A 24,031-nucleotide genomic window follows, 5' to 3' on the forward strand; every position below is an offset into this window, starting at 1 on the left:
TTTCCTCACTCTCTCAGAAATCCTTGGATTCCTTCAAGGGTCACCTCAAGCACCATCTTTTACATGAGGCCTTTGCATAGCCTCAGCACTCCCACCCCTACTGCCTTATATCTATTTTATATACATTTATATAAAATGCATTTGTCTCTCTCCTCCTTTCTACCCTCTTACTCCCAAGATCCTTGCCAGTAGGGGTCATTTTAGCATGTCTTAGAATCCCGTGTGATTCTAATATTATCAATTACAGGACTTTCTTAAGGAAAGTGATCTGTAAGCCTTGAAGTGCTATTGAATGTGATATAATTCTAAATTTTAGAATATAAAGAATATACACTAACAGGTTGTATTCACCTGCTAGAATTTTGTCTTCCAAAAAGCCTATCTCAGCGCAGCTAGGTGGCTTAGTGGATAGAGCACCGACCCTGAAGTAGGGAGGACCTGAGTTCAAATACAGCCTCAGACCAAACACTTGACACTTACTAGCTGTGTGACCCTGGGCAAGTCACTTAACCCCAACTGCCTTAAAAAAAAAGCCTATCCTAACTTTATCTTCTTGGACCTGACACTGTACTTTGCTTGAACCTATCTTATTTGTATGTTATAGTCACCAAGTGCATCTTATTTCTACCAAACTTTAAAATCCGTGAGAGTAGCTACTTTGGCTTTCCACTGCATATTTCCTGGAGCCTTAACTAGCATTCTGCATATAGTCGATACTTATGGAGTTGAATGGGTGATCCATCACGTTAAAAAAATTGCTGTTCCATAATAGAGTTGGTACTAACAGCGGTGGCATTTGAACTCAGGTCCTTTGCTTTGGCATCAGTGCATCTGGATTTAAATACCACCTCTGTTAATTTACTAGCCATGCAACCTTGGGCAACTCACTTAATCGCTCTGGGTTTCATTTTCCTTATCCGTAAAATGGGAGTAGGTAAAGCTTTCCTTTAACTCCTTAGTCCACAAACTGGTCCATTTCGAGTCCATCTTTAAATTCACATAACTATCAAAAAATCAACTCCCTAGTTTAACAAGGAGCCTGCAACTGGCTCATCTAAGGGGCTGAGGTGGGAAGCAAGATTTGGCCATAGCCAAAGCAGTAAAACCCCTCTATCCTCAGCAGTCTGATCTTTCACTTCCTGGGCATGACGTGTAGCACCCAACTAATGTTGGACAAACATTGGGAGAGCGTGCGTTCCTGTTCTCCATTACTTCTTTCCATGATCTTCAGTTTACTCTCCTGCCCCTGCCAGCCGCCCCAGGTGCGTTTGCTTTTCCCAGAAGCATGATCCCTGCGCGATCCCGTCCTGGTTATGCCGAAGGAGGCGCGCCGGCGGCGGCGACCGTGACCGATGGCTCCCCTCCCTCTCCTCCTCCCCCTCCCCCTGCTGGGCGCCTCAGTCTCCCGGCTCCTGCCGCGGCTCCACGGACGGGGATCCGCCGCCGCCGCCGCTATGTCGACCGCCAGGACCCTCAAATCTGTGGATTACGAGGTGTTCGGCAGAGTACAGGGTAGGACGCGACGCTCCTCCTCCCTCAGCCTCACCTTTGCCTTTAAAGCGGAAAAGGTCAAAGTCAGAAGGGGAGGGGGGGGAGGAGAGAAGGCCAGTGTAAGATACTCCTGGCCGAGGGTAGTCGTCCCGTTACCCCGCCTGACACCGCATCCAGTCGCTGCGGGAAGGAGGCTAGGCACGCATGCGCAGAAAAACAGGCGCGCCCCTCCCCCGGGAGGGGGAAGATGGAGGAAGGGGTGAGGGAGAGGGAGGGGGAGGGGGAGAGGGAGAGGGAGGGGAGGGGGAGAGGGAGAGGGAGGGTAGGTGGGGAGTGGAGGGAGGAGAGGAGAAAGTTGGGGGGGAAGAGAGGAAAACAGAGAGGAAAGTGGTGAAGGGAGAGGAAGGTGGAGAGTGTGGAAGGGAGGAGAGAGGAAAGAAGAAAAGGGGAGAGGAAAGTGGAGAAGGGAGAGAAAGGTGGAGAGTGGGGGAGGGGAAGACAGGAAGGGGAAGTAGAAAGTGGAGGGAGGGGAGAAAGGAAAAGAGGGAGGAAAAAAGTGGGGAGGAGCAGAATGGAAAGAGGAAAAGAAAAAGAGAGGAGAGGAAAAGAAGAGGAAAGTGGAGAAGGGAGAGAGAGGAGTGGAGAGAGGGGGAAAAGAGAGAGAGGAAGGGTAGAGGAGAAGGGAGAGGAAAGTGGAGGAGGGAGAGAATGGAAGGTGGGGAAGGAGAGAGAGGAGAGTAGAAAGAGGAGGAGAGAAGAAAGGGGAGAAGTGGAAAGGGAGAGAGAAGAGAAAAGAGAAGAAAAGGAGGAAGGTAGAGAATGGGGAGGGGGAGAGAGGAAGGTGGTGGGAGAAGGAGAGAAAAGTGAGAAGGGAAATAGGGAAGATGAATGTGAAGAGAGAAGTAAAGAGGCAGGAGATAGGATCAAGAAGGGGAGAAGAAGAGAAAGGAAAGAGAAAGGGATTGTTTTATTTTATTCTCTTTGTTTGAACTACGGAGCCTTTGATTTTCAGACCCCCTGCTTGCTGAGGGTAAAGAGACTGGAAAGACCTAAATACCTCAGTGAAGTATATTCAGCAAAATCTAAAAATGGCCCTAGGGAGAGCTTTTAAAACACTGCCAACTGAAAAATCTGAGCCCTTAGGATGAATTACTTCTGTGTCTACAGGGAGAGATTTGGCAGTGTTGAAGATTTTTTTCCTTTTTTTTTTCCATGCGTTTCTTGGACATATAATATACAGGCATACTTATGGGTAGCACCATGATATGAGAAAGAAGCATCATGCAATATACAGAGGCCTTTTTTGGGGAGGGTTATATAGCTGCTGGTTGGGGATATGTTATGTGAAAGAGAGCTTTTTGTAAAATATCAATATTTTATTCATTCTGAGACAACTGTTTATCAAGCAGCTGCTGTGTTCAGATCACTGTGCTGGGTGCTAGGAGAGTTACAAAGATACGTTTTACACATTAAGATGTATCTTCTATTAGATATAGCATAAGAAAATGTGAAACAGATTTGAGATTTTTGTGTTGCTTACATAATCTGTTTTGGAGCGTCTTAATGTTATGAGGACCTGGGTATAATTTTGGGTGTGGCAAAAATCTCTTTGGCTTGTTTCCCTTCATCCAAGAAAATTCTAGGAATTCTATTGACTGTCTTGTTTTATTTCCCTCAAAGGGTCTTTCAGATCCCCTGCAAAGGGCCCTCAACTTCCCTGCAAGCACTTAGGCTAATAATGATCTTACACATGGAAAAGGGCTTATTTAAACCACACACACACACCACACACACACACACACACACACACACACACACACAACAAATGTAACCTAGCCATGTGATCCTTATCCATGGTGTCTCTTACCCCCATTTCAGCATCTGCACATTCGAAGGAGAAAAACTTGGTGAGTGTAGTGATTGATGGAAAGCTTTCCTGAAGAGAATATACATTATTAAACATAAGGTCATGGTGGAAAAATAAATCTTATGAATAGAATTTTTTAGATTTTTAAATTTTTAAAATAAATTTTAATTGATTTCTTTTATACTTACATCACCAGAATTTCTCCTATTATCTCTCTTCCCAAAATCCATCTCATATATCTCAATATTTTTATTAAAGAAAAGAGAAAAAATAGACCAAAAAAATCAGCAAAACTGAACAATACATTAACAAAGTTTGAAAATATATGCAATGTGCCATACCTGTGGACCTCCCTCCACTTCAGTGGAGTGGGGTTGGGTGTCTTCTCATATCTCTTCTTTGGAGCCATACTTGTTCATGACAATTTTGTAACCATGAATATAATTTTTTAAAAATGTTGGTGCTTTTTGTTTTTATGTTCATGTCCAAATAGCTTTAACTTTTTGTAGTAGCAAATAGCTGGAAATTAAGTAGATGCCATTAACTGGGGAGTAGCTAAATAATTGTAGTAGTTAAATGTGATAGAATAGTATTGTACCATAAGAAACAATGACTATGAAAATATTTGAATAATATACAGAGACTGAATGATATAGGTAACTGATGACAAGTGCAGTAGAATCATGAAAATAATATATAGTGACTTCAAAATGTAAATGGAATAGCAACAGATACATCAAAAATTAAAACTGAATGTTGTGTAATTTTAATGACCAATGTCAATCCTGAATAAGATGTGGATGCACCCTCTTCTCTTCTTTACCGAGGAGGCAGACCATGGATATGTAACTTGAGTACACTATAAGACTTAATTAATGTGTTGGTTAGTTTTACTGCTTTCTCTCCCAATCCCTTTTTATTTGTTAAATGAAATAGTTTTTTTTTTCAGTGGTGGTGGATACACTGGGAAATGAAAGTGATATAAAACCAAAAGATTTCAGTAAACATTTAAAAGCAATTGGGAGAGGAAAGGATCAAAGGGTAACCCCTTAGGGGAGACAGTTTGATATTTCAGCCCCTTGTTCTTCCTCCAGTCTGTGTTTCCAGCTTCCTCCAGGTCTATGCAGCATTGTTTCCATCTGTATCTTCCTCTTTGCATCTTTTCTCTAAAACCCCTGGGATACCTGTCTTAATATTAATAATACTTTAACTTCACAGGATTGTTGTAAAGAAAATGTTTTGTACATCTGAAGGCCTTACATAAATGAATTGTTTATTATTATTACTTCTCACTTTGATGGATTTTTGTTCTCATCATCGTGGGTACTCTTCCTAATGGTGCAGATCACAATTTGTTCATACCTTCTCAGCTTATGAGACAACATGCTAAAGCCTTCCTCTAGATTTCTTAATGTAGTATGGATTCTAGTCAACCATATGTGTCCCTTGTTGTTACCTAATTAGTCTACTTTCTATTCCAGTACCATATCTCTTTGGTGATATCCTTTATTCTGCTTCTCCTACTGGTAAATGGGCTGCTGTCTGCCTACTCTTACCAAGTACTTCTTTACTGTCTATAACTTTATGTCTTTGAAGAATATATTATTTCATGACTTGGCCACACAGCATCATAGAAAAATATTGATGGAAAGTATGGATTACATGACCAATAAGGAGGACTAGACATTTTCTCCATACCCTATTAACTCAAAAACTCACCAAAAAGGGAATTATGAGCCTAAGTCAGATAACCAAAAAATGGTCTCCAATAGCCAAGACACCAAGAAGCCTAACAAGATAATAGTCTTATGAATTAACAGAAGAGAAATTGAATCTCTAATGTGTACACTCAATATACCCTCTCCCTCACCAATCAGCCCTTATATTCTGGCAGAATGCCAGTCCAACCTACTACTCAACAATTTCCCTGATGCTGCTATAGTGTTTGTTGGTATCCTCTGTCCCTGATCTTTCTATACCATTCTGTGGCAACAAGTGGCAGGTGTAACTGCCCACCCATTTTCAGAGAAGGGGAAAGTATAGGAAGGTGGGAGCAGGTCCTTCCTGGCATTGCAGCATTTAACTACAGAACTAAAAAATAGAGGGAACTGGCATAGGGTGCTGCACCAGGCCTCAAGGAAAAGGGACTGTATTCTATCTGGAATCATCCTGTCTCCCAAGATTTCACTTTGGTACTGAAACCAGTGAAAAATGAATTCTCCAGTGTGGGAGGAAGATGAGAAAACTTTGGGGTCCAGCCCTCAGGGGATCTATCATCAAAGAGGAAGTAGCAGTAGGGAAATAAAGGAGAAAAAAGACAAAAACATCAGTCTTAGGAGGAAGAAAGCTCAGTTAGAAACCTTGAGCACAAGCAGAAAAATCAGTAGGGAGGACATTAAAACAGAAGGGATGGTGGATACAAGGATAGTTAATTGATTGAATATGTTTCTAAATCAGTATTACAAAAAAAAGGAATTTGAATCAAAATGATGAAATAGGACCAGTACTCTATCCACTATGCCACCTACCTGTCTTTATGTTAAACATAAAGAAATAGAAATTCTAAGGACAAGAGTATTCTGAATCCACCAGAAATCATAGAAGGGAATGGAATGATATATTCCAAGAATCAAAGGAGCTCAAGATGTAATCCAAAATGAAAAATCTGCACATCTCTACCTAATCAACAATGAAAAAAGATTTTCAATTAGAGAGATATTTGAAGAAATCCTTAAAAAACAACAACATATAAGTAGATTATTTGACTTGAAAACACCTCAATGGATAGAAACACAAGGAAAGTAAGTAAACTTCCAGGGAATGTACAAATAATAAAATAAATCACTCCATCTCTAGAAACTATTGAAAGGGGAAAAAAAGAAACAAGAAAGAGAAGAACATTTATAGGATTAAAAAAAGAAATAACAGGGACTATGTAGAAATTTCATTCTAAAAATACACAAGCTGAAAGTAATGCACAAAGTATAAGTGAAAGTAATACTCAAAGAAATAGAAGAAATAAAGGTGGAAGAATAGGCCTGAAACACTCTGGACTAAACCTCACAACATACGCTTTCCCACCAACAGATGAATGTGAATCAATGCCATTTCTGCAACTAGACTGCAGAATAGGAGAGTACATAAAAGAAGAGTGGGGATGTAGAAGATAGAGGAAAATGAGAGATATACCCTAATCAAATTAGCAGTAAACAGTAAAGGAAAATAACTCTTGTTGTCTTTCACTAAGAAGAGTGACTATAGAAGAATGAGTGAAGAGGCAAAGGAAAAGATTGAAATGGGGGAAAGAGTGAGAGATTTCAAATCAATAGGTTGCATAAAGGTATATTAAAATAACTGAAAAGATAATATTATCTTAAAAGATCGAGAACAAAACAATAATTAATTCAAAGTAAAAAGCAGTACTAGAAACACAAATGGAGGAAAATATAAACCTAAATCACTTAATTTTAAGTGACAGTGATTAAATTCAGTAAAATACAAGTGAAGGATTAGATAAGAAAATAAAACTTAACAAATTGTTAATTACAAGAAACAGACTAAAAAAAATAGACACTTCCATCATAAAAATGAGAGGCTGAAACATTTACTAGGCTCCAGGGATATCTAAAAAAAAAAAAAGCAGGTGTTGCAATCATACTTTTAAACAAAGCAAAAACAAAAATTTACAACATAATAAGAGATAAAGTAATTATATTGCCTTGAAAGAAACCATAGACAACAAACCAATATAAATATTTAAACATGTGTTACAAATACCCTAACATCTAAATTCATAAAGGAAAAATTAACTGAATTATAAGAAGATATAGACAGTACAGAAATAGTAGGGGACTTTAATGTCTCTTGCTTAAATTTGATAAGATCTAACAGGTAAAAATAAAAGTATAGAATTTAACAAATTTCTGGGGGAAATAGAGCTAAAAGATTTATGTTACATTCAGAATGTGATTCCTGAACAACATACAGTTATACCCCTTCTACATCATGACTTTTCCCTTCATGGTTTTGCTATATTGCAGATGGGCACAAAAAAATTAAATGAGAATTTTTGAGGACTTTTGGAGAAGCCGTAGATGACATGGAAAGGCCAGCAGATGACACAGAAAAACTTTAGAAACTCAGAAATGCATAAGATATATGTAGAGTATTGTATAGTATCAACATTTTGTCTTTTAATACTGTAGTAATTCTGACTTTTTGTCTGGCACCAAGGGAGGTCCAAAAAATTTTACATGGATTTTCCAAATTGTGGGGGTGCCACATCCTTAACCCTTGTGATGTGGAAGGGATAACTGTACATATTTTATAAAAATTGACCATGTATTAGGTTACAGAGATTTTTCAAATATATATAAAGAGGCAAAATGATTAAACATCCTTTATAGATCATAATATAATAAAAATACTATTTCAGTTTAGGGACCACAAAGTTCAGGGTACACAAACAAAATGGACCTAGATGGAGACTTAACAATTAAATTCTAAATAATGAATGGGCCAAAAAACAAATAATAGAAACAATAATTACGTGAAAGACTATGACAATGATGAAACTTTTCTCAAATTTGTGGGATACAGCTAAAGCAGTTCCCAAGGGAAAAATTGTGTCCCTAAAGCCATATGTTAATAAAATAGAGGAGATTCAAATAAATATGGATGTGAAAACTAGAATCCCAGCAAGTTAACCAGCATAAAATGAGCACAAAAGAGGGTATATTTAAAAATTAGAGAAATGAATAAATTAGAAACCAAAAATATTATTGAAACGATAAATAAAACTAAAAGCTGGTTCCTTAAAAAGGCTAACAAAATTGATAGACCTTTAGCTAATCTGATTTTTAAAAAGAGGAAAAAAAATCAACTTAACAAAGTAGGAAATGAATAAGGTAAAAATCACAGCAAAACTAGAAAGAATTTTTAAAAACGGCAGACCTTATTACGCATAGTTATATGCTAACAAAACCAAGAGTACAGAAGAAAAAGATTACCTCCAAAAATATAAAATACACAAATTAACAGAAGTCCAAATAAAGATCTTAAATAATCCAACCTCAGAAAAAGATATAGAAGTAATTTTGAAGAACCTAACAAAAGGAAAAATAACCTCTTGAATCTGATGGGTTGACAGGAGAATTCTTTCTAACTTTTAAAGAAAATTGATAGAAACACTACATAAATTATTCTTAAAAATTGAGAAAGCAATATCAAACTCCTTTTTGTGAGACAAATATAGTCCTACTAATCATACCAGGGAAGGATAAAGTAAAGAAGGAGAAATATAGACCAATGTCATTGATGAAATCAATTTTAAAAAATCCAAATAAAATTCTGTCAGACTACAACAATTTATCTAAGAATCATTCATTATAACTAAGTTGAATTTATACCAAGGATGCAAGAATGGGTCAGTGTTAGGAAACCAATCAATAATATCGTGTTGAAGCAAAAACATCCACAACAACATGATTATCTCAATAAACACACAAAAATCTGATATAATACAACATCTATTTATGCTAAACATCTTTCAATATGTAGCCTTAGAAAGATCTTATTAAAATATCATTAAAAGTATGTATGTAAGATGAAAAACAAGCATTATATGAAATAGGGATATACTAGAAGCTTTTCCACTAAACACAGGAGTAAAGTAAAGATGTCCACTCTCTATGCTGTTATTTCTTGTAGTTTTAGAAATAATCAGTAGAAATAGAAATAGCAATTACTAGAAGTTGTAATATGAGAAGAGAAAGAGATTAAGATGTAAAGATAGGCATAGAAGAGATAAAACTATCCCTTTTTGCTGATGATCCAATGGTTTACTTAGAACACTAGTCAATTAGAAAGATACAATTGAGACAAAGGTTTGGTAGTAGCAGGCTACAAAATAAACCCAGAAAAAAACCTTTCTATATAATAATAACAAAACTCAAGAGGAAATCCTATTCAAAATAACTACAAAATGCATAAAATATCAGGGAGTCAGTCTTCCAAAGCATACAAAATTTGTCCATAGATTCAATTAGAGAATGCTTCTTAAAGAAATACAGAATACTTTAACTATCTGGAGGAATATTCAGTGTTTATCACTGGGCCAATATAATAGAAATGACAGTCTTTCCAAAGTTAATTTATAGTATTAATGTTAAATGAGCCAAACTATCAAATAGATATTTTATGGAACTTCATTTGAAATGAATTTGAAAATTCATTTGGAGAAACAAAAGATCTAGAATATCAAGTGAAGTTTTTAAAAAAGTAAGTATGATGGGGAAAGTGTACTTCCAGAATTCAAAGTTAATTATAAAATTGTGCTAATAAAAATAATCTGGTATTGGTTTAAAACAGAGAAGTAGATCAATGGAACATACTAAAAAAAGGGGAAATCATAAATTTATGTAATTCAATGGCATAGTATTCTTTAAACCAGAAAGTTAAGAAAGAACTCCTTATTTAATAAGAACTGAGAAAATTAGAAAGCTGTCCAGCAAAAATTCAGCTTAGACCAACTTCTCATACCATATTTCAAATAAATTCAAAATTAGTTACATGACCTTAATGTTAAAGAAAGTACCCTAAAAATTAGAAGAGAAATAGATCATATGCCTTTGACTGCTATGGGGAGGTTACATATTCTTTTTTTTTTTTAAGAATACATATTCTTAACCATATAAGAGATAGAAGCAGATTATAAATATGTGAAGTAGATAATTTTGATTACATGAAATTGAGAAGCTTCTGCACAAACAAAATTAATACATGTGGAATAAGAAGGGAAACAGTTGAATGGGGAAAAAAATCTTTCTGTCACATTTCTCAGAGGAGCATTTGGCAGAATGACAAGCCGTTTCTAAGTAGGTAAGTGATCAAAGGATATAAAGAGTTCTCAAAAGAATTCCAAACAATTAACAATCATATGAAGGAATGCTCCGATCACTAATAATAAGAGAAATGCAAATTAAAACAACTCTGAGATTTGACCTTACATCTAGCAAATTGGCAAGGGTTACTACATTCCAGAGGCATTCATTGCTTGTATATGAAAGTTAATTTCCTATTCTTTCAATAAAGCCCTTCTGTTAAAAGAAGCAAAACAAACCAACACATTGCCCATTTTAGATAACATTTGCTCAGTTGTGCATTTCTGACCTGCCATTTTTTTGCTGAGTTGATGAACACTGGTTCTTGCTATGAAGTCAGAGGACTTGAGTTTGAGTGCCAGCTAAGATAATGACTAGCTGTGTGACCTTAGACAAATTGCTTAATTTCTTTCAGCCTCAGTTTCCTCATCTTTAAATTAAGGTGGGTTGGATCTCTTCTGAGATCCCTTTCAGATCAATATCTGTGAATTTGACAAAAGATAAAAGGCAAAAATCCTTCGTAGTTAGCTTTGAAATGTGATTTTGTATTTATTTACAGATTGCTTTATATTTTTATTTTGCATTTTTATCCCTCCACAAAAGACCTACTTTAATGTGTCTTTGCCATAGAGGTGACCCTAGATTCTTTTTTTTAGCAATGTGTAGAATTTATTATATAATTTACATTTTAAAAAAATTTAAATTAATTTTTGTTACATTTGAAGTTTCGAACTGTCTCTCTCCCCCACCCACCCTAAGCTAGAGAAGTTCACCATTTTATACAGATTTATAAATATATGTAAAATTATACTGTGCATACTTCTGTTTTATTAGTTCTTTCTCTAGAAGTGGATAGCATCTTCCTTAATAGATGCTTTGTAGCTGATTTGAATATTCATAATACTCAGAATGATTTGGTCTTTCATGATTATTGTATGAGCAGTATTGCTATTACTGTATACAATGTTATCTTAGTTGTGCTCATTTTACTTTTCATTATTTCATGCAAGTCGTATGTTTTTCTAAGATCATTGAGCATATCATTTCTTATAGCACAATAGTATTTCATCACAATCATATGCTACAACTTGTTTAGTCATTCTCCAATTGATGGGCATCCCCTCAGTTTCCAGTTTTTTGCCACCACAAAGAGAACTGCTATAAATATTTTAGAACATATATGTTCTTTTCCTTTTCCGCTGATCCTAATAGTGGTATTCCTGGGTCAAAGTGTATAATTGGGTGTCATTCCAAATTGCTCTCCAAAATGGTTGTGTCAGTTCTCAGTTCCACCAACAGTGTATCAGTGTCCTAATTTTTCTACATCCCTTCCAACATTTGTCATTTTCCCCTTCTGTAACTTTTGCCAATCTGATAAGTGTGAGATCTCAAAATTATTTTAATTTACATTTTTCTAATAGGTAATTATTTGGAGCGTTTTTCATGATTTCTTCATCTAAAAACTGCCTGTTCATATCCTTTGACCGTTTACCAATTGAGGAATGACTCATTCTTATAAATTTGACGGTGTTCATTAAATATTTGAGATGATCCTGGATTATTAAAGGATGTGCCATTGTAATACAAGCTCTGGTAGGTTCTTCTAAACTGGAAAAGATTTGAGTGTAGTTCCAGCAATACAGTTGTGTCCTCTGATTAGAATATCTAAATATAGACTGGGTTTACATGTAGGTCACTAGCAGATTGGTGATTAAGTGATACATTTTTTAGTCATTGTAATTTATCAAGGAAAAAAATGTAGAATCATGATAGGGACCTCAAAAACCATTTAATCAAACCCCTAATTTAAAAAAATCCTTTATAGCATACCTAGCTAGTAGTAAGGAAGGGGACCTACTTCATCTCAAGATAGCCCATTCTACTTTTGGATTACTCTAATTCTTAACAAATTTATGCTTATACCAAGCCAAAATCTGCCCCTCTTTAGCATTATTGTTAATTTTGCCTTTAGGACTAAGCAGAATATGTTTAACCCCTCTTTCATATGAAGATCTTCCAAATATTTACAGATAGCTAACATTTTCGATAATTTTTCTCTTCTCTAGGCCAAATTCCTTTAACAGATACTTGTATGACATTGATCTTTAGTCTTCTCACAATCTTAGTCACCTAATTCTGGATGCTCTCTAATTTACTAATGTTCTTCCTAAAATGTGATGCTCAGAACTGAGCATAATACTTCAGATATGGCCTGATAAGGATAAAGTATAAGTAAGACTTACTGTCCCTTTTGTTCTGGACAGTATGCCTCTCAATGTAGCCCAAAATCATGTTATTGCTCCATTCTGGTCAACACTTGGATTCCTTTCTACCCGACTCAGCTCTTCATTTGTAGAGTGGCAGTTAAAGGGTGCAGATGGTGTTAAGAATGACATTATTTCTGTATTGCATATAAACCTTAGTTTAACTATTGTTACTCCAAATGACAGATCAGCTAACCAAAATACTAATAGAAGAACTGAATTTTTATAATGATATATAAATGAAACCATGTAAGTTGGTGAAGTTTGTTTCTTTAGGGATTGTAAGGGCAATAAGAATTATCCTTTCATGTTCATCTTGCCCTGTCCATCTTACCTTGCATCAGGCATGATTAGCATATATACATACTCAAGGAATATCATGATTGCATAATTGCAAGATATGTAGCAACAAGTGTTACAGAAAATAAATAAATTCTACAAAGTTTTTAGTAAGATTTTCCCCAAATCAAGTCAATACATACATTGATACTTAGTGGCTTCTGTGGAAAGGTACACACAGGGGAGGACTTTGGTAAGTGTGTTGGAAAATTTGGATTCCATCTAAGAAATGGAAGAAGCCAAAGGATTATTATAGACTATTCAGAAGCCTCACACGTACATATTCTGAGTATATTTGTCAAGAGGAGATGTGGAAGGCATTAGACATGGTATGGACCACTTTAAAAAATGAAATTTACTATATCTTAACAAATAGGAAATAACTAGGTACTAATGCAGGAATTATTTTAGAATCAGCCATAGAATAATCAGTTCTGAAGTCAAACTCAACTGCAAATTAGAAAAAACTATATAGGTGACGATTTAACATTGCATATAACTCCAACTCCAACTCCAACCTGACCTACTAAAATAAGCTGTGGACCTTGAAAAATGGGAATGGCCAAAGGTAAATAATAATAATAATAATAATAATAGAAATAACTCACATTTATATAGCTCTTTAAGGTTTTCATAGTACTCTACAAAGGTAAAGATATAGATTATTGATAAGTGCTAGCTCTTATAAAGCTGACACTATAATGAGAAAACCAAAAGAGCTCAGAAACTACCTCAGGCAGCAAACAGTTGCTGTCCTTACTAAATAGAGAGCCCTGGAAGCCAAGGGTATATCTGATGTAGTGGGAAAAAAAATCCACTTTTGTAAAACGAGGACAGCAGAAAATTGTAAATGCTATTGCCTCATAAAAGAAATTAAACATATTACTTATCAGCCTTATGGAGGGGAGAGCAGTTTATGAATAAGCAAGAGATAGAGAGTAAACTCAGGTGTAACATGAGTATTTTTGATTACATCAAATTAAAAAGTTTTTGGACAGATAAAACATGTCACGAAGATCAAAAGGAAAGCAGAAAATTGGGAAAAATTCTTATAGTTTCTATATAAAAGTCTCACTTCTCAAATATATAAAGAACTTTGTTAAATCTGTAAGAGTATGAGTCATTCTGCAGTTGATAAATGGTCAAAGGTTATGAAACAGGAAGGTTTCCAGTGAAGAAATAAAAGCAATTTGTAGTCATATGAAAAATACTGTAAATCATCGATTAGAGAAATGCAACTAAAACAACCATGAGATATCATTTTATGCCTACCACACTGGCTAAAATGGTTGAAGGGAAAGTGATGGATGTTGGAGGGGATGTGGAAAAATTGGGACACTAATTCATTGTTGGTAGAATTGTGAACTGATCCAGCCATTTTGGCGAGCAATCTGGAATTATGTCCAAAGAGTTATTAAATTGCCTATACCTTTTGACTCAGCAATACTACTACTAGGTCTGTTTCCAAAGATGACTAGGAAAAAAAGAAAAGAGCCTATATGTTCTGAAATGTTTATAGCAACTCTTTTTGTGGTGTCAAAGAACTGGAAATTGCAGGGATGCTCATCAATTGGGGAATGGCTGAACAAGTTGTAGTATATGATTGTGATGGAACATTACTGTGCTATAATAAGTGATGGACTTGATGATCTTAGAGAAACATGGATAGACTTGCACAAAATAATGAAGAATGAAATGAGCAGAAGATAATGTTTTATACAGTAATAGCAATTTTTTTAAATGAATGTCTTTTTGACTGCTATAAATATCCAAAATAACTATAAAGGACATATGAAGAAAGGCACTATCTGCATCCAGAAAAAGAACTGATGAATAGAAGTATGTATAAAATAATTTTATATATCTATATCTATATCTATATCTATATCTATATATATATATATCTATTTGTGTCTAATGGTAGCCATCTCTAGGGCAGGAGGGAGGAGGGAAGAAAAAAATAAGGAAAAAATGAAAAGAAAGAAATTTATATGATAACTTTATTATATATTTAAAAGGAATAGCAAGTTGTACGTAATAGATTTGTTGTTTCATGTGCAGTCATCTTTTTATCATATTATGTTATGGAAATGTTAGTTTTATTCTGTAAATTAAAAATAAAATAAGTAAATGTGGGGAAAAAACTAAATAGAGGGGAAATTGAACCTGAAAAAAGCTTACCATGAGATACAGCTAAGCCAAATTGATCTAAGATCATTTATATATAAAACTGGAAGGATAGCAATTAGGTAGAAAATGAAAATGATTTGTCAGTATTTCTCTTGCAGTCTAGTCTCCGCATGGATTACAGTGGAAGTTTAGACTCATCATCTCTATAGCTAATGTACTATATGAAGAAATGGAAATGACACTGAAGAAGATGAAGTTGGACCAAATCAAGCACCAATAGAAGAGATTTCTGCTAGAAGTGACACAATTTTGAAAGCATTGAGGGGTTGATTTTTAAGAGACGTTTCAAAGAGATGAAAATATCAAACACTAGGAAAAGTCAGACAGTATTGTTACCCAGAAAGCTTATTGAGAAAACATCAGCAACTATTGATCCACATACATACTTCCTTATCACTATGAGAATTTGCTAAACGTGTATCAAGGGTATCTAAACTGTGAGAACAGAATAGTCAGCCTTTCACAAATGATATTTTATGGCATATCAGAACTTCAGCCACGTAATTTACTGAAAGGTATAGAGAAAGCAAGAGCCTGCAAGATTTGTTAATGACAATAGTTTTTACCTTGAGACCCTCCTCCAATGAAGTATGTGGCCCATATACATAGTAATAGATGTAACTGCAGAAATAGTATTCTTTAGTGACCCTCTGATTATCAATATTAAGTGAGGGATAAAATAGGGGTATGTGTGTTCATCACAGTTTTGGAATATGTTTCATGTAGAGACCAAAATGCAGAGGGGATTCCTTATATGTCAGGAGGTAGTCCACATGCTCTTGTTTATTTATGGCATTCTGATTACATCAAACCCCAGAGCCTCCATAGTGAGGCATGTAGACTATCTTGCCCACGTTATAATATTCAGTTGGATAGAAAGTTCATTAGGCTAATTTATCAGAAAATCTATCTTGGACTATCACTGCAAATGGACAATTCAGAATTGAATAAATGGGGAAGAGTAACTTGGATTTTATGATTAGAAATTGTGCTTCAATGTCAACAACTGTAAACTACTCTCTGACACACAATTTATTTTTAAACACCAGAATTCTCCCAGGAATGTTGTATTGCTATGAATCATCGAATGTCTATGTCCTCTAGGATCAAATATAAATTCCTCTGTCTAGCATTTAAAGCTCTTCATAACATGGCACCTTTTCTAGTATTATATATTTCTCTTCTCTATATACTTTGTGGTCCAGCCATATTAGCTTGCTTGCAGCTCCTTACACATGACATTCCATTTCTTATCTTTTCACCATTCTTGTAGTGCTCTTTCTTTCATTATACCATCTTTTAGAATCCTGATTTTCCTTGAGGCTCAGCTCAAATATTCCTTTCCCTCTGAATATATACACACTAAATATAATTGCATAGTATGGAAGAAAAATTTTGTGCTGTGTTTTAGACACAAATCTACTAAAGACAAATTAATTCTAAGTATCTCTTCTTAGAGAAAATCAAAAAGGAAAGAAATCCATTCTGCCTTTTAAAATTTCTCTATCCAAGTAATTTTCAAATTAAAATTTATAGAGTTTAAGGACAAAGACAGATTCCACAACCAAGATCAAATATGAACAAAGTCTAGGCAATAGTTTTAGTTCATCAAATAGAATAGTATTCACTTAATTTTTTGTGCACCCTGAAAAGTCATTTCCCTAAAATCTTTCAATCTCTGTAACCTCTTGTAAGGATTCTCCTTTCTTCTTGGTCAAAGGTCAGCAGAAGAGATTGATTACTTGAATAAATATACCCCATTCTAGGTATCATTCTCAAATATTAGCAGCCCTTTTGTATGTCTGTTTTCCAAAATTATAGTGCAAAAAACTTATATACATAGAATATAACAATCTAATGAAATAAAATATAAAATATGAAACAAAAATTATTACCAATCTAATAAAATCAATACAGTTGAGTACATCTTTAAATTATCTATACAGAAAAGCATTCTATGATTGTATCTCTAATTTTGTTTTTCTGTTCTGGTTGCAGTATAGAATAATTATCACTTTGACCTCATAGCTATAAAATGTGCTGTCGTTACTGTCCGTAACACCGATTATCCCCCATTTGATTCCCCCTTAGCCAGGAGATTGTTTCCTTCATGTTACCTTCTTTCTCAGCAGGCTTTAGTCTCTCCCTGCCTATTACTGTCTTCTTCCCTGCTGTTTATAAACAGTGCCTATTCTTTTGTGTATTTGTTATAGTCATTGTTGCTTTTTCAAATGTACTAGTGTCAAGCGTATCTTCATATTTTTCTTATTGCATTTTTAAATTCAGCTTCAAGATTAGACTGTCAATTTAAGCTACTTTTAAGTCTTTTTTCCCTGTTACTGACTCTGGTTGACCTAGAATGATTCTTGTAAATCACAGAATTGCATTTCTTTGTATTGTTTCAGTTTTTCACTTTAAAACATAATTTCTTTACCTTATACTTCACTGCTTTCAAATATTCCAATTGCTTTGCTAGTCCTATACATTTATTCCTCCACTGAATCTGTCAATGAACTAGCACAATTTTCTTATGCATCTCAAATCCATTGCATAACTTCACTCCTGGGTGATCAGAGGTGAAACTTCCAGATTTATTGACCTAATCAATCTCTCTTTCTCTCTGTCTGTCTCTGTCTCTCTCTTTCTCCCCCATCTCCTTCCCTTTCTCCCTCTCTCCCTCTTTCTCTCTCTTTCTCTCCCTCCCTCCCCCCACCCTTTCCCCCTTAGTATTTTCAATTTGCTTTTTTATAACTTGTCAACTTCATAGGCTGTTCTATTCCTATTAGTTGACTTTGCTTTTAATATAATAGGCAATCAAATCCTGCCAAATCATTCAGAGAATCCCACTGGGGTCCGGCAAATCTTTTTTTCCTCTACAAAAAAAGAAATATGACCTTTAAAAAAAATTTTTTTTGGCCTTTCTTCCTTAAAGCACACCTCTCCTTAAGGCTATTTTTCTAAGAGTTAAAGAAGCCCCCCTTCAAGTTGGAGAAAAGAGAAAAAGTTAAAAGGACAATACCTACAGGATGGGTTTCTTAAGCAGCTGAAAATTGCAAAAACAGTTTTAGGGGGTTTTATCTGTTTTTGGATTCATTGGAGAGAAAAGCTTTTAAATTAACTTTATTTTTTTGTCTTTAGGAATTAAACACTGTTTTATGGAACAAATAACAATAGACTCACATAAACAGTAAAAATAAATATTTTGTTGCAAACAACCATTCGTGTAGCTTCCTTAAAATCTATTGAGTGGACTATTATTTTAGATTAAAGGATGCTTCCTCTGAAAAATGTTAGCCTGAAATACCAATTCAGTTTGTCTACGAATTTGCAAGTTTCATTTCTGAAGTAATTGAGATATAAATGCTGCCGTTTCCTGGAGCAGTTGTATTTTTATATGTTCTAATCTCTACGCTGAGGGCCTATCCATCCTTTTCCAAAGTTGGATACCCAAGTCTGACCTAACTTATATCGTGAAGGACCTGTTCTCAAAGCCTGTCAAACCTGTAAAAGAGCCTAATTCCATTCTCATCCACCTGGGTTCTCTGGCTTTAGATCTCAGTGACAGGAGAAACATAATTCTGTATTTCACTGGCCGGTGGGTCTAATCTTCATCCATAAAACAGGAAATCTGGTCTTGTTTCTGTAGCCCTTAGTGTTGCTCTGCATTTTTACAGTCATTTCTGATACAAAGGCATCTCTATCTTTAGATGCCTCATTTCTTATGCTGGAGGACTCCTGACCTTGTTGGCTACTTGAGTATGCTGAAGCCAGCTCATTCTGGCACTGGAAAATGCTACAAATCATGGTTTAATTTATTCTTTTGTTTATTGTCTGGATTTAAGGAAGTGATGGAGGAAATAATGCTGGTTAAACTTAAAGATGTTTCATGTGTGCATTTTTCTAGAGAGCCACATGTTAAACATTTACCAGCATACCTCTGGATACTCTCTTATTAGTAATGGGGAATGTGACCCCAAAAAAAATCAAAGAAAAAACCATCCAACAACAACAACAAAAAAACCAACAAAAAACAAATCCCACCAACCAATGAAACTCAATTAAAGGCTCACCCAACTAGGAACATAACTTTAGACCTCACTGGCCAACAGAATTCTGGCCTCAGCCACAACCTGAATAGTTTTGTAGCTTATTGCTGCCTAAATGCCTCTTATTCCAGCTCCGCTGGGTATTTTTCAGCAGCTTCCCAGTTTTTCTGTGTAATTGATCTTACTCATTACTGAACTACATATCTAAATTCAGAATAAATCCACATACACGAATAAAGTCGGGTCTGACAGGCATGGTTATGAATAGAAACGTGAGCAAATATTTCTTAGTGTGCCTGACAGACTTAGCCTTTTCTTAATTGATCTGATTCTGTGACACTATAAGAATCAATAAGACTGGGACACTATACCCTTAAAAAACCCTCAAACAAATAAAGCATTCTTATAGGAATTTAAAAGTTTCCTTACCTCTATTTAGTTGGCTATGGAAGTCTTTCAGAGTAGGGAGTCCGAAGTCATGCTGGTTTTTGTCAAGTGTGGCATATCTAAGTCCAAAGGCACCATTTAACTATGGAAGAAAAATTCTGTACTCTATGTTTTAGGGATAACTCTGCCAGAGACAAATTTGCTAATTAAATATTTCAAAGCATCTCTGCTTAGAGAGAAGAAACAAAGGGACAGAAATTTATCCTGCCTTTAAAAATCCCTCTGCCCAAGCATTTCCAAGTTACAGTGGATAGGGTTCAATAACAGTTATAAATTCCATAATCAATACAAAACAGGGACAGGAGAAGGGTGTGGAAAGTCTAGGCAACAATTTCCTTTATGGAATAGTAATAGTCACTACATTGGCACTCCCTAAGGCAGCTAGGTGGTGTAGTAGATATAGTGCAGGGCCTGAAGTCAGGAAGGCCTGAGTCCAAATCCAACCTCACATATCAGTATGATCCTGAGCAAGTTACTTAATCCTGTTTGCCTTGGTTTCCTCATCTGTAAAATGAAGTAGAGAAGGAAATGACAAATCATGCTAGTGTCTTTGCCAAGAAAACTCCAAACGGGGCGTGAAGAGTTGGATATGACTGAAACTGAACAACAAAATTGGTACACCCTTGAGAATCATTTTCCTAAAGCCATTTAATCTCTCCTTAACCACTTCATCTAAAGAGTCTCTTTTCTATCTGGTCAAAGGTTAATTCAAGAGAAACTACTATTAATTGAGTCAGTCAGACCTATTCCTTCTTTTAGTCTGATCATTAGTCTTATTATTTCCTGATCTGATCAGGCTTCCCTCTTTAGAGCAGGGGTTCTTAAGCTGAGATCTACAGATTTCTTGGGGATCCCATGAATAGATTAGACAGGGCCTTAGAAGACTGAAGCTCATAGAAGTTAAATAACTTGCCTAAAGCCAGAGCTGAGATTTGGACTCAGTCAAGTGCCTTCAGAGGCTGATGCACATGTGGTTCATGATGCACAAAACTAATGACAGCAGTAGTATGGAGCAGTACAGCCCCCGATTCCATTGTGTTCTGTGCCCAGTGATGTCTTCATTTCCCAGAGGCTACTGGAAAATTAACTTTCATGTATACTTAGCATTCACAACCTTGTGGGAGATATAGTACATAGGAATAGCAAATAATTCCCCAGGCAACACAGTTCAGCTACACAAAGATAAACTGATAGATATAAACATAACAACAAAAGAATATTGGAATTTTGAATTCTGTCTCAGAGTCATGCCAAGGAGTGTTCTGTGAGAAGGCAGGTTATACATTAGGGGAAACTCAAAAGTTAGGCCTTTACTCCTAAGCACTCCATTACATCAATAATCTTTATGGAATGCTTTGTTTTATGAATTTGTCAGAGTCCTGCTGGAACTAGTTAGTCCATTAACATTTATTAAGCATCTACTGTGTCAGACCCTGTTCTAAGCTCTAGAAATAAAAAGAAAGGCAAAAGGCAGTTCTTGCTCTTAAGAAGCTCACAGTCTAATGTGGGAGACAACATGCAAAAAAACCTTTCTACAAATAAACTACATACAGGATAAATTTGGAATAGAGAGAGCTACTGTAATTAAGAGAGATTGAGAAAAGGTTCTTGTAGAAGGTGAGATTTTAGCTGGAACTTCAAAGAATCTAGTGAAGCCAGGAAATAGAGATGAGGAAGGAGAACATTCTGGCATGGTAGGTAATTAGTGAAAAATGTCCAAAGTTGGAAGATGGAGTTTCTTATGTGAAGAACAGCAAGGAGGTCAGTGTCAATAAATATCAGAGTATATGATGGGGAGAGGAGGAAGTAGGTATAAGGTGTAAGAAGACTATAAAGGTGGGAAAAGCAGATTATTCATAACCTGGGCTTTGAACACCAAATAAAAGATTTTATATTTGATTCTTCTGATGTTAGGGAACCACTGGAGTTTATTGAATAGGAAGGTGCCATAGCAGACCTGCCCTTTATGAAAATCACTTTGGTAGCTAAGTGGAGATGAGACTGGAGTAGGAGAGACTTGTGGCAGCAGAGACTAACCAACAGGCTTGAGTAGTCCTACAGTAGTCCAGGTGTGAGGTGATAAGGGTCTCCACCAGACTGGTGACCATGTCAGAGGAGAGAAGGGGGTATATTTGAGAGATGTTACAAAGGTAAAATCAGCAGGTCTTGACAACAAATTGGATATGGAGAGCGAGATAGAAGAGTCAAGGATGATATCTAGGTTGCAAGCCTGGATGACTGAGAGGATGGTGGTGTCTTCTATAGTAACTGGGAAGTTGAAAAGAAATGAGGGGTTAAGAGAAAATATAATGAGTTCAGTTTTAGACTTGCTGAATTGAAGATTTCTATGGGATATCTAGGTTATAATGTCCAGTAGGCAGTTGACGATGTGAGACTGGAGATCAGGAAATATAGATATTATAGGTATCTACCGTCTCTATGCTAATGATTCTCAAATCTGCTTTTAAGTGGAGACATATATTTTATACCACCTTCTCAAGTTTAGCCACAATTTATATGAATGAGTGGATAGCTTAGAAGGATGAATCAAAAAAGTACTGAGTGCTTACCACATACCTATCAATTAGTCAATAAACATTTTTAAGTGCGCGCTGTATGCCAGATACTGTGCTAATCTGAGTATACAAAGTAAGGTTTAAAAAAAGACAGTTTTTGCCCTCAACTCACAATTGAATATGGGAAGACAGTAAATAAAAAGGAAGCTGAAAAGGGGAGGGAAGGTACCCAGCTGTAGGAATGAGGAAGGACAGAGGAATACAGGCAGGTGAGAAATGAAGAGATAGTTAGCCTGGGTGCCCTCCTTAAAATGGAGGATGTGAGAGGAGTTTTCCACTCTTCACTTTCCACTTTTTCCAGTCAGTGGGAGGGAAAGGTTACTGATGAAGTGTGAATTCTAGAGTTGATATAATCTTGCAGGATGGTGAGGTTCCTGGAGGGCATAGTGAAGCCCAGACTAGCCATTTTATAAAGTAGTACTTCCATTTATGTTCCCCATAATTATCTAATAGGATCATAGAATTTAGAGCTAGAAACAACCTTAAGGCATCATCCACTTCATTCCTTTCATTTTACAAATGAAACTGAGACCCACTGAAGTGAGGTGATTTTTTTTTAAACTTTAAGGGTTATCTCATAATTCTAGAGTTTGGGGATATGGTGAAAAATTTGTGCTTAGCATGGATATGCCATTCTGTATCATGGTTTAGCCATGTTACAAGGCAAATTTCTTTTCAATTCAATCAAATCATTGTGTGTACAATGGTGGCCTATAGTTTTACAGTCATTTGAGCAGAGTTCCAAAACTCCACTAATTTATGTGCATAATATATATTTAATAAATACACACTTGCATATATATATATATATGTATATACGTATATATCTATCTCTTCTTTGGGCTCTACAGGTAATTTATAAAGTGATTGCATTGTCAAATTATTTTCAATAACTCAATCATATTTGTTATTTAATATGCTGAATTGGGTTTAAATTTGCCTGATACATTGATTTCATAGGATATCTCAATGCAAAAATAAATTCACCAGAGTGAAGAATTTAACTTCAAAGGACAGGCTTAGAAGCTTGCCTGTGAGTAGAAATCCCTTTAAAAATCCTTCAGAACATATTAACTTACCACCTTAGAGCAAATGATTTCTCTGTCATCATTGTGAGTAAATGGTTTAAATAGTTGTGGCATTCATAAATGTCAGAAGGGCCTGGATGTTATATTAGTAGCCCTACTGAGGTATATGCATGACTAAAAATGCCAATTTCATGTAATCTGAACCAGAAAGATTAAAAGTTTTTCACTGCAGTTGAACTAATTACCACTAGTACTAAGGTTTCAATAGCCACGTTAGTCATGTCTATTTTTAAAAATTTATTTATTTTACCATTAATTTTTTAAAAAATTGAGTTCCAAATTTTCTCTCTCCCTCTTGAAAACAATATGATAGCAATTATATATGTGAAGTCATGAAAAACATATTTGCATAGTATCCATGTTGCAAAAACAACCACAACAACAACAAGAAGCAAGAAACCCAAAGAAAATTTGAAAAAGGATTCTTCAGTCTGTTCATCAGTCCTCACTCTGGATGTAGATACCATTTTTCATCATGGATCCTTTGGAGTTATCTTAGATCATTGTAGTGATCAGAGTAGCTATGTCTTTCATAGCTCATCATCAACAATAATATTATTGTTACTGTATACAATGTTCTCTTGGTTCTGCTCATTCCTTTGTATCAGTTAATATAAGTCTCAGGTTTTTCTGAAACCATTTGCCTCATCATTTGTTATACCACAATAGTATTCCACCATATTCATATAACACAACTTATTTAGGCATTTCCTAACTGATTAACATCCTCTCAATTTCCAATTCTTTTCCCCCATAAAAAGAGCTGCTATAAATATTTTTGTACAAATAGCTCCTTTTCCCTTTTCTTTGATCTCTTTGTGATATAGACCTAGTAGTGGCAT

General features: G+C 35.5%; 1 protein-coding gene across 2 annotated transcripts in view; it reads left to right on the top strand.

The window, feature by feature from the left end:
• Positions 1 to 1,171: 1,171 nt before the first annotated feature.
• ACYP2 (acylphosphatase 2) overlaps positions 1,172 to 24,031 on the top strand; it is a 220,009-nt gene continuing 197,149 nt past the window's right edge. The window contains exon 1 of one of the 2 annotated variants that reach the window (XM_020996282.1): positions 1,172 to 1,262. Coding sequence is in view for 1 of the 2 variants with exons in the window: in XM_020996281.2 (XP_020851940.1) it covers positions 1,353 to 1,512 (160 nt within the window). In the remaining variant the exon portion in view is untranslated. Of the gene's footprint in view, positions 1,263 to 1,302; positions 1,513 to 24,031 lie in introns of those variants that run through there. The other variant, XM_020996281.2, reaches the window with a different exon arrangement.

The sequence above is a fragment of the Phascolarctos cinereus genome, unplaced genomic scaffold (assembly GCF_003287225.1).
Source record: "Phascolarctos cinereus isolate Bilbo 61053 unplaced genomic scaffold, phaCin_HiC Scaffold_2;HRSCAF=192, whole genome shotgun sequence".
NCBI lineage: Eukaryota > Metazoa > Chordata > Mammalia > Diprotodontia > Phascolarctidae > Phascolarctos > Phascolarctos cinereus.